Below are 12940 nucleotides of genomic sequence, written 5' to 3' on the forward strand. Positions count from 1 at the left end.
TGTCCTTTTTTTTAAAATCATATTTATGGATTTTATGCATGTTTCCTTACTTAGTACATATCATATGCTAACCACTTCTTTCTTCTACATCTTAATGAGTGTAGGTTCCGGCTAGGTGACTTTCACTCTCCCTTTGAAGAAGACTTGGATTGCTTATCTCCAAGTTGTGGTGAGTCCTCAAGTTCAAGGACGGGATTTCCTATTTCTAGTTTCTATTGTACTTCTCATGTTGAGACTTCTATTGATGTAAAGGGCTAAGTCCCAAAATTTGTATTCCTATGTTTTAGATGGTGTATGAGACAAAGTCTAGATTTCCTACTACTTTCTTTTATGAAAAGTGAAGTTGAACTTCGATTGTAAAAGTTTTAAATTTCCGCATTATTTTCTATGTCTTATGTAATGATGATGCTAGAGGCTTGTATGAGACCCCTTCGAGGTCAAGTACACCATGTTACATCTAGGGGGTACTCTCGGGTCGTGACAATTTAGGTATACGAAAACGAAAATAATAGCTAATAACTGAAGTTCCCATAAACTTCAACAAAAGATCTAATGTACCAAAACATCTAACAATGAACCAAGTCTAAACAAGAAGGGATACAACCCCAAACTAATAAAATAATCAACTAACTAGAACAAATGTCTATGACCGAAAATGGTGGACATTGACGAAAGAGAATCCCATGGCAGCCCGGAAGAATTGTCTCACCCTTGAATTCGAAGCGAGGATCAGTGATCTTCTAAGAGAGGTCAGCCAATAGCTGCTTGAAGATGCCCTGCACTCAACAAAAATAAGAGCAAGTGCAAAATCAATACACAACCACCATGTACTGGAAGGATCACACAGCTATCCCACTAAGTGCAACATAAACATGTCAAGACAACACTTAAGTTTTTAGATGAGATGGTCACACACTTTAACATGATATAGAGCTAGGCAAAAAGGTCCTGAGATCAAATCTCCCAAATCAAAAAGAATTTTCACGTATTTCAAATGAGAAGCGTGTTGAGAATATAGTCACACAATTTGACATTTTAATTTTACGAATTATCTTCCTTCAGTTTTTCAAAACCTTTGAATTGAACGGTCCATAATTGTTGCCTTAATTTGAGCCATATTTTATCTATGAGGAGTGGAATGTAATAGTCTTACAAAATCCAACAAACCACGAAATTAGATAATTCAATATTTTATCCTATGAATCAAATGATCTACTAATCCAAAAGAAAATAAATAAATAAATAAATAATTGTAACTCCCTCATTCTATATTAAAAAAATTCTTTTTACTCGTTTCGTTTCATTTTACTAATTAGTTTTTGTATAAAAATAAATGTTTTATTTTATTTGTCCATTTTAGCAAATTAAGAAACTTTTATTACTTTTTCTTATTTTACTGTTAGTATTAAATGATTATATAAGATATTAATATTTAAATTTAGAGTTTCAAAACTTCATTAATGATGTTAGTTTATTGGAGTAAAATACATCTCTAATTAAAGTTTTATTAAGGGTGTGTCAGCTTAACATAAGTCAAGTAATATGAATAGAAGGAAGTGCTGGTTCATTTTAGCAAATCAAAAGAAAATTGTTATTTTCTTTTATACTACTCTTATTATTAAATAACTATATAAAATATTAGCGATCAAACTGACATTATCGAAGCAGAATTAATAAGGTTAATTTAGTTTTTAAAAGAGTATCAAATTAGTATAGGTCAAATGAAATAAAATAAAGGGAGTAGTTAATTACCACAAAGCAAGTTGCAAAAGAAAGAATGTACATATTTCTACATTTAAAACTTAAACAAGGATGATCATAATATCATACATATAGGATTATAATAAATTTAAACCCATTCTAGCTAATTATCCCAAAGAGTCACATAATTGCTTTGATAATCAGCAACAAATAACATACTATCATCCATTAATTGCCCTTCCATTCCAAACTCCCCAAGACTAAAATGTGATAGTTCCATTGAGAATATTGATGAAGTTGGGCTATTATTACTTGAAATATCAATTTTACGTTCCAATAATAGCCTTTCTATCTTCTTTTTTGCTTCACACAATTGATCTTTCATCTTCAACACCTGAAAGGAAAATGTACACTTTGAGTACGAGGGTCAATCTAATAAATCTTCGATGAATCTGAACACCTAGAATCTTCAAAAAAAAAATTAAATTCCATTTATATATAGAGAAAAGGCATACATGATACAACTTACTCTTAAGTCATACTAATAATTATTAACAAATTAAAATATTAATGAACTTTTTTTTTTACTCGATCCACCAATAAGGCAATAATTATGATAGTAGTGTCACATCAAGTGACACAGAAGGACCACATATGTACCTCAGCTTCAAGTCGATATTTCTCAATGATGGTATCCGCATGTTGAGTTTTTAACTTGGAGTATTCCTCCTCAAGTTTCTTGTTCTTCCATCTAGCCCTCCTGTTTTGGAACCACACCGCGACTTGGTGAGGATCAAGGCCAAGCTCAGAAGCAAGCTTGGCCTTCCTCTCCGTCTCTAGTTTGTGTTGGTCCCCAAAACTTCGTTCAAGAAGATTAACTTGTTCTTCACTAAGCAACTTCCTCTTCCTCATCACACCTTCACTAGTGTTGTTTCTTCCTTCAACTTTGTTCTTCTTCCTTCTCCTTCGCGGTTTCACCGTCTCTTCTAAAGAGACAAAAGTATAAAAATCAAGTTTAACTAATAAAGGTGTGTCTATAGGAGAATTAAAATAGTTCAAGAGTAAATATGTGCTGATCAAAGTTTGGACGATAAGAATAAATAAAATAAGAAAGTATAATGAATGGTGAATATAACTACAACTAATCCTACTACAAGAAATTAAAGTTGAAGTTGTAATTCTAACCTTGTTGTTGTGCTAATTGGGAGTAAATTTGAGGATAGAAGTGAGAGATGAGTTCCATTTGATCATCAACCTTGTTGCCTGTCATATTTAATCCCTTTTCCTACTCTGTTGTTATTGGTTTTGCTTACTAATTAAAGTGATATATAACTAGAAAGTGAAGAAAGGAATACTTTGAAGAAAACGGTATTTGTTGGGACTTTATAATTTATAGAGCTAGCTTGATGATCACATGTCTTGTTCAAATTCAACAACAATAACATATTTGATGTAATTCCACAGGTGAAATTTGAGCAAGATATTAGAATATACACGGACTTTATCCTTATCTTTTGGTCAGATTTCATAGTCAATTGTTTGGAATATTCTATATATATACTTTAGTTTAATTTGGGAAATGGAAAAGGGATTGAAAATTTAAGGACATGTAGCTTTTTTATCTTGGTTAGTGAAACTTGTCTAGGTTAATTGGATATATAGCTAGAAATCTAATTACCTATAAGCTTTAGGCTTTAGCTTAATTAGTTTGTTTCTTAGTATTGTTTTGGTATTTCCTTCAACACCGTTGTGATATAAAAGCTAAATTTACATTCCAAAAGTACTATCAAAGTAAGGAGTAATTACATCTAGCATTCTTTAACATCCAAATATCCAATTAATGGTAATAATTATGCCTTTAAACTAGGTGAAATGTCCTTCAGAATGGCTCATTGATCGATTCCTCTCAATGTCTTCTTGAGTCGAGCCTAACGCATAAGGCTTGCCTAGTGCAGTTTACATCTACTGTGTGGTTTGTAAGCCATCACACAGTGTGAGATTTACCCAATGCACACAGAGTGCTCATGACTCGAATGACATAGGCTATGATAGAAGTTATAGCAGTTACGGATAATTTCGAGGTTCCAAAAAACTATGTGAAATCAAACAAATGACTAGTGATTGTCTTGGAAATACTATGATCAGTGGAATGTCATGTGTGTTTTATTGGATCAGTAGCTGTCCACAGAGATGAGAGATGGGCACTAGGAACAAATAACTGAATAAACAAATGTATGGACTAAATTATAGATAATATAAAGCTGTCTAAAATTAATTTATAAGGTCTAGTTAATCCATATAATTAAATAAAGAACCCCTAAAGTATAAAACTTTCTTTCAATAAAAAAATTAAAAATGTAAAGGGACGTGCTTATGACTGTGCCACGTGATAAAAGATATATTTGACATTAAACAAAACACAATTAGTGGGCTAATTTGATTAGCTAGTTGTTTTGATCCAATCTTTATTAGGTGTTAATTAGGATTTAAAATCCCAAGTTTGAAGATGGGAAACAGGGCCTTATGTTGTCGGGATAAACATGACACCAATTAATTAGCATAAATTAAACCAAATTAACAATAAACAAATTATCAAAGCATGTGAAAGGGAATCCTAGCCATGCCATGCGCATCTTTTTCAAAGTTCCATAGTTTCATTTTATGTGATGATTATTTGCTCAGGCGAATTTAGGATATGAAGTTTATGGGTTTTAAGTTATTTCAAATTAAATTTAAAATCTTTATTAGGAGTATTAAATACTCAAGAGGAATCGAGCCCTCAACCTTAAGCAAGTTCCATTGTGCTATTGGACTAAGAGATAATTTGTTGTTGAGTTCTCAATAAATATTCCTTATATATATAATAAATTTCTCAATATAAATATAACATCTATGCGATAGTTTCTACATTCCTAAGAAGTAGCACATCATGATTCATGATCCTAAATCCGCCGCTAGTTATTTGACATTGGAAGTTATAATTAAAAAAATGTTACAATTATTTGTGTAAAACATATATTCGTATGTAATGTATACAAGTATGTCCAAAAGGAAAACTAAACTGCCTTAGAACTATAACCTATAGATGTCAAGTGTAAGGATGGCAATGGGGCGGGGGGTTTAAGGTTATGCAGGACAGGTTGAAATGGGTTTTTCTTAATTAGTATAAGATGGGGTAGGTTGCGGGTATATGTGATTTTATGTGTGCTTAAACTTAATTTTAATTTTTTACATGTTATAAGAGTGATAAAATATTATTTATTAAGATAATTTCTTTAAAGCTACTAAATATTCAAGATAGTAAATGAAAATGGTTCAATAAAAAACAATTCAATTTCTTACATGTTTCTCAATTGACCTCTATAAAATAAAATTTTAAGCCACTATCCTATTAAATTAATACAACTTAATGAAAAAATAAATTTATTTTTATGAATGTTATTTTTAGTGTCAAATTTAACTAGTAAAAGAAGACATTAAAAAAATTATGCGGAGCGGATCTATGTGGGGGAGGGGGGGTATAAATGAAAAAAAAAATATTGTGCGGATTAAAGTTTTGCGGGTTAAGCTCGGCCCGCACCGCCCCATTGTCATCCCTAGTCAAATGGACAAGCACTTCGAGGGTTTATAAATCATTTAATTAAGAATAAATAGGAAATGTAGAATTAAATTGGTTTTGAATATGAAAAAATATCAATATTTTAGAGGTAAATTATATATATATATGTTAATTTAAGTTGTCAACCGGTGCACTAAAGAATCAGGTTCTTCAGTCATCTAATAAGAACTAAAGTGTAAAATGTAATCAACATAAGAAATTTTACAACTTGAGGAACAAACATCTATTACAAAACATTTAGTCAAGTAAAATGTTACAATTCAATTTGAAATTGGTATCCTTTATTTGTTTCGACCTCCACATATTTTCTCCTAATTCCAGAACTCTTATTTGAAATCTTTGTTTCACTGGAAATTATTTTTTACCCGTTAATTAACAGTTATTTTCAGTTATATTTGAAGGACCTGGTTCTTCTAGCTACTTCGTGCATAAAATTTTTGCAACCTAATTTCTTCAGTACACATGCTAATAATATGATTCTTTCGTAGTTATTTGTCAATTATAAACACTAAATTTTTATTTGAGATATGTTAAAATTTTAATTCTTATATAATATTTGTTATATTTATTCATCATTAAAACTCCGAATTCAATAGTAGTTCCACATATATAGCTCAACAAAGAATATATTATTGGTGTTAGAATTTCCAATATTCTCATCATTATTTAACTCATCATAGTATAATTAGTTTTTAGATGAATTATAGCTTAAAATGATCTCTATCATATAATAGTGTTAGACTTTAAAAAATAAAGTATACCAATACATCATCCCTTCATCATAGTATTATAATTAGTTTTTAGATGAATTATAGCTTAAAATAATCTCTATCATATAGTAGTTAGACTTTAAAAAATAAAGTATACCAATACATCAGCCCTTCCTCTCTCTTTCTCATTTCATTCTTATCCTTTCTAACTACCCTTAGTTTTACTTTTAATTCCTTGTTGACACGATCTATAGATATAATTAAGACAACTAGCTAGTAAAATACCACTTTATCTTAGTTAATTAATCTTTACCTACTTGCTTAAGAGTTAAGATAACTCCACGTTGTTTTGAATAAGAAATTACAGTTTTCATGATACATTCTGCAATCATCATCATCCTTTTGTTAGCATTATCATCATTTGAAGGGATAATATATAAACGTTCCTTTTAACTTGATTTTTGAAATTTGATTGTGCACAAACAAATAGGGTTGTTCAGAATCTAACTGTAATCGATAAGCCAACTACAATGTTGATTTATTGGTATTGGATTATCGGATTAATAATTATTGAACAAATTAAATTTTATAGTTAATGATTTATCGATGCGGGGACAAATTCCTTAGTTTTCTTATTGGATAAACCGTACCTATTAAAAACTACCATACATTTTTGTACTTTAAGTATATTTGTTAAATGAATGTTTATGTGCATGCATCCTCAAAATTTAGACTTTTTTATATATATTTCACAGTATGATTTACAACTATATAATTACCGGCTTAAGTAGAGCTAAAGAAAATTGTTTTGTTTAATTGAAGATCAATATATTGGTGAGTGAAAATGAAGGAAGAGAGCATGAAATGATTGAGTCAATACACCGCTCGATGACCATCTGTTAAATACTACTCCCTCTGTTTCAAAAAGAATTACCTCATTTCCTTTTTAGTCTATTTCAAAAAGAATGACCCCTTTTCTTTTGGCAAAACTTTAACTTAAACTTTCCACATGTTTAAGGCCACAAGATTAAAGGGCATTTTGATACATTTGACATACTTTAATTTTAAACCACAAGATTTAAAAGTCTTCTTTCTTTTCTTAAACTCCGTTCCAAGTCAAACTAGACATTCTTTTTGAAACGGAGGGAGTATTCTATATCGAACCAACTGATAGCTTATTGATTGTCTAGTAGATTATTATATTTAAAAATTGATATGTGATGAATCATGTCGTTAAGCATAATTATCCGCTAGCTCAATCCATCCAATAAGCCACCTACAAGTAAACACTTAAATTTGTACAAAATTAAATAAATAGACACTCCTATCTTACATGGCATAATAAATTATAACTGTATTTTATATACAAAATATTCTTAAATCTTGTAGTCTTAAACATGACATATGGAAAGTTTAGCATCATTTGAAACTATATTTTCTGAAACTTTCTATCATTTGAAAAAATTACAAAGATCTCTATTCTCTCCTATTCTCGAATACATCACTTTACGCGATGTATTGGTTGGATACGTCACTTTACGCGATGTTTTGGGACGTTGAGTAATGTATGTATTAGTCGGATACATCATTTTTGACGCGATATATCGGGACGTTGAGTGATGTATCCGAAACCAAGACGCGATGTATCGGAATGTTGAGTGATGTATCCGAAACCTAGAAGCGATGTATCGGAACGTAGAGCGATGTATCAGAAACCGGGACGTTATGTATCAGGATGTATCCGAATTTCACTATTTTTTTGTAATTTGGAAAATAATAGGGATATGATGTAATTAGTTTTTAACACTACGAAATTTGTGTGAAATTTCCATAATAAATATCAACTGGGACGGAGGAAGTATAAGTTTTCGGTGCGGAACTGGTAGTTAGTGAATTCATGAAAGTGATAGTGTGGTAGATGGTAGTGTGGTAGGTGAGTAACTTATTTTTAAGATTTGATTATAATATCTTTTTACTAAGTGTCTTAATCTTGATATCTCATACCATTATATTCTTTCGGAGTCTAAATCATGTAGGTTTATTTCATACCATTGCTGATTTAATATATCTTCTGATTCGTAATCATTAAATATTTTTTCCCATATTATTCTTCTTAATTCAATTATTTCTATACCGTTAAGTATATATAAGATTAAAGTTTCATAGTTTTTTATCATTTCATCATGTACGTATGTAGTCATGTTCGTTGTTATGCGAGATTTTCAATTATTCCTTCTTATCATATTCATAATCGATTAAATTCATATTAGATTATTATGAATTAGATTATCTGTTTATCATGTTTTCCCGTCACTACTAACATCGTACTTTAGCGGATACTTCATTTTTATCAGCGCCTCAACTTTGTTTACTCCCCTAAACGGCTTTCCTTGCCTACCGGTTTCAACATTAGGATGACATAGTATATAAGTTTTCTCCCTGTTTCCAGTGTGCTAATAAATTATAAATCATGATTCAAATAATTCTAATACATAATAACTAACATAAATTATTCAATCATATATATGATATTCAGGAATATATGAAATTAGTTCCGCATATTTTTCGAACAATATACCTTTACCTCTTGATTATTCATGCTATCTGAAATATCTGATTGGATTTCAGATTGTTGCTCCATTTATCTAAATACTAAATTTTTAGTTGAGAGAGTTTTCTGAAAGAAAGTTTTATTACGTTAGGCATTGCCTGCCTTTCATTTACATATATCCTCCCTTATATAGAGAGGAATTCTCACTTACTATCACTTTCATGAATTCACTAACTACCAGTTCCGCACCGAAAAATATGAAAAGTGGTATCAGAGCTATGGATAATAAGAAACATGGTAAGAAACATCCAAGTAGAAAATTAAGAAAAATAAGAAGAAAATTAAACAAATTATATCCGGAATATAAACAACTTAATATCACAAAAATTGATAACGAAAAATTAAATCAATTAATAGATAATATATCTAAAATAGAATATAAATATATTCAATATTTAAAATACAATGAATAGCAAAAATAGTGAATATAGACAAAAACTTAACGAAATAATCATAGCAAAAAGACAAGAATTAGAACATAGGCAAAATAGACTTAATAGTAATATATTTGCAAGAATTTGTCACAAATCTATAATAGCACAAAGAAAGACTATTTTATATCTAGAAATACAAATAAATAACTTAGAATATAAACTACAACATAATTTATAAATGAATAAAGAAGAATAAGCAATAGATGAAAAAACATATTAAAATTATGACGGATTAAAAATAAAGATAATATTTTCTAATCTAGGAAGAAGATATAAGAAAATAGGTGACAATATAAGTTTAATGTTAGGAAAAAAATGGTAAAACTAGAAGATAGTTTAACTGTTATGATAAGAATAACAAAAGAAAATGAAGAAATAGATAGAAAAATAGAAATTGAAAAAATAAAACAACAAGCAAAAAAGGAAGTACAACAATTAGAAGAAGTAAAAAATACTAAAATAATAGAGCTAGAAAAAGAGCTAGCAATATTAAAAGAAATGTATGAAATTAAATAAAAAGAAAAAGAACAAAAAACAAAATTAGCAAATGAGATAATTAAATTTAAAGAAAAATTGCAATTAGAAGATGAATTAGAAGAAAAAGAAGAAAATAACCAAGATAATCTACCCGAAATAAGAGTTGATGAAATAAACGATGATGATCTAGAACAACATTCAGAAACAAGCGAAACATATACGGAACTTTTAGCAAACATAGATAATACAAAGAATTTAGAAATAAATACAGGAGAAATAGAGATGGACAAAAAACCTAGCACATCAGGAGTAAAAAACCCAAAAATTTTTAATCTAAAATATTATAATGAAAATTATGAACAATATGATAAAGAAAAAACTACATGGGATAAAAGATTAAGTAGAAAATGGACGCCCTAAACCAACAACTGGACAACATGATTTTTTAGATTTAGACTGTTTAGCAGATATAAATAAAACAATCCAATTATGGATAGGATATATATCAAAACAATTAATAGATAACAAGATAGTAATAGCAGAGGCACCAGGATACATAGAAAGAACACTTATAGGAACAGTAAAATTATGGCTACAAAACTTAACAAGTGAAAGCTTAACAACTTTAAGAAATAATAAAAAATTTGATGGTGAAATAGCCACTACAACCATGGAAATATTATATAAATACGAAATAGCTATAAGAAATGAATTTAGTAGTATGACAACAGAGGTAGAAGAACAAAATAAAGAAAAAATCATAAATCGGAATCTAATGACAAAATTAGCAATATGTAATATGTGTTACATAGATGAATATACATGTGCATTCAGAGAATACTATTATAAAGGAACATATAGCATAGAAGAAAGTAAAGAAATAAGAAAATTATATTTTACAAAATTACCAGAACCTTTTAATTCAAAAGTAATAAAAAGTTGGAATGAAGCAGAATTAACAGATATCTTAGGAGCTAGAATAAAATTCTTACAACGATGGTTTATGGAACTATGTAAAAAACATAAAGAAGAAATAAAAATGAAAAAAATATTAGTAAAAAACTTGGTGTTGCAAAAATAAGACAGCACCTCAATTTGGTTGTACGGATAGGTATTATAAAAATAAAAAGAAATATAATAAAAAATACAGATCAAAATATAAATATAAAAAACCAAGAAGAAGGTATTATGTAAAAAATTACAAAACCAAAAGACCATATATACCAAAAAGAAAACTAACGGAATGTACTTGTTATAATTGTGGAAAATTAGGACATATAGCTAGAGATTGTAAATTACCTAAAACTCCAAAGAAAAAACAAATATCAGAAATAATAATAGACGATGAAAAATATACGCAGATAGAATACATAGATTATGAATTAGAAAGTGAAGATAACATTTATGAAATATCAGAAAATGAAATAGATAATGACACAAAAATAGAATCAGATAATGAATTCTATAATATAACAAATGACTGAAGCAGATATACAAAAATAAATAAAGAAGAACATCAAGACGAAGAATCTTTAGAACAGAAAATAATATTTGATAATAGTATATTTGAACAAATAAAAGGAAAAGAATTAGACCTAAGCGTAGCAAATATATTCGAAATACCAACAATAAGAAACTGGTTTAAACGACAAAAAGAAGAATATTATATAGTAAGTCAAAGAGAACATATCATAGATTGCAAATACACTAAAGGAAAGGCCAAAATACCAATAATAAATAAACAAATAATAAATAAAGAAATACAAGATATTAAGGCTAAAAATCCAATTAAATATGTACATTTAGGAGGAACAGAAATATTAATAAAAGCATGTTTTAGAGAAGGAATAGATACATCCATAGAAATATAATTAGCGGATGATAGAATTATACAACCCATAGAAAAAAGTATAATAAGTGAGTAAGAGGTAACCTCATATACCAAAAATTTAAGTTTATAATAAGTGTTAACTACTCAGTAGCAATAAATGACAGAAATATAGATAAATCACTAATATTATACTGGCGAATGTCAGGGATAGAACTAGCCCCAGGAAGTAAAATATTTACAGCTAGATGTAAAAACTTATATGTTCTAACAACAAAACATAAAATAACAGCAAAAAAGAAAATAGATAAAATAAAAATAGAAGATCCCTTTGAAAGGATAGTTACAGTCATAGATATATAAAAATGATTATAGTTATAATGAAATTGATATAGAAGAAGATTTAGAAATAGTAAAAGAAAGACTAAGCACATCAAAAAGAATAAACAATGAAATACCCCAACTTTCATAAAAAATGAGTACCTCAAGAAGAATAGAGAAAACCCCACAAAGATCAATGGAAGACGAAATAAAACCACATCATTACTACATAACGGGAATAATGGAACAACAAAAATATTTAATATTAATAGATACAGGACGAGAAGAAAACTATATTACAAGAGAATTAGTGACGGAAGATGAAATAATAACTATTGAGCAATCATGCCCCGAACTACCAAAAACATTAATGTATACCGAAGAAACTACTGAAAAGAAAATAATCATTGGAGGAGTACCAATAGTGATAAAATTTAAAATATATCAAGGAAATGAAAATATCATTTTAGGAATAAAATGGCTAGAACAAGTAAAACCATATAATCTAGAAGACAAACAGTTAACAATAAATTATGAAAATAAAAGAGTAATAATAAAAAGGACTTTAGTATAGTAAAAATATGAAAATATATATACTTGCAAAGATAATAATAGAAGGATATTACAACCGATATTATACACCAATGATAGATACGGGTGCAGAAGCTAATATATGTAAATACAATTGTTTACCAGAAGATAAGTGGGAAAAATTAAAAACACCGATAGTAGTAACAAGATTTAATAACGAAGGAAGCATGATTACATATAAGACAAAAAATATAAAAATACAAATATGGGATAAGATATTAACTATAGAAGAAATATATAACTTTGAATTAACTACAAAAGATATGCTATTAGGAATGTCATTTTTAGAAAAATTATACCTACATATAATAACAAAAACACATTGGTGGTTCACGACACCGTGTAAACAAAAAATAGGAGCAAAAAGAGTAAATAATAAAAAACGAAAAACAACAGAATGGATAAAAGGAAGTGAAAAGATTACACAAAAATTAGAAAATATAAAAGAAGAAGACCCTAAAATAGAATTAATTATATTCTCTATAGATAAAGTAAAAATAATTCAAGATAAGTTAGAATTATTATATAATGAGGATCCTCTACAAGGATGGGAGAAACATAAAACAAAAGTAAAAATTGAGTTAATTGATAATAATAGTATAATAACCCAAAAACCATTAAAGTATAATTTTAATGATTTAACCGAAT

At 28.5% G+C, this 12940-nt stretch overlaps 1 protein-coding gene across 1 annotated transcript; it reads right to left on the reverse strand.

Annotated features, from left to right (window-relative positions):
• Window positions 1-1864: 1864 nt before the first annotated feature.
• Window positions 1865-3032, reverse strand: LOC125810295 (homeobox-leucine zipper protein ATHB-21-like). Its single transcript, XM_049489802.1, has 3 exons — window positions 2887-3032; window positions 2362-2687; window positions 1865-2095 (listed from the first exon to the last, which is right to left on the reverse strand). The coding sequence occupies exons 1-3, from the start codon at window positions 2969-2971 to the stop codon at window positions 1865-1867; spliced, it is 642 nt and encodes a 213-aa protein (XP_049345759.1). The 5' UTR covers window positions 2972-3032.
• Between the last annotated feature and the right edge of the window lie 9908 nt (window positions 3033-12940).

The sequence above is a fragment of the Solanum verrucosum genome, unplaced genomic scaffold, assembly GCF_900185275.1.
Source record: "Solanum verrucosum unplaced genomic scaffold, falcon-dt-bn FXZP01000038.1, whole genome shotgun sequence".
In the NCBI taxonomy this organism is placed as follows: domain Eukaryota; kingdom Viridiplantae; phylum Streptophyta; class Magnoliopsida; order Solanales; family Solanaceae; genus Solanum; species Solanum verrucosum.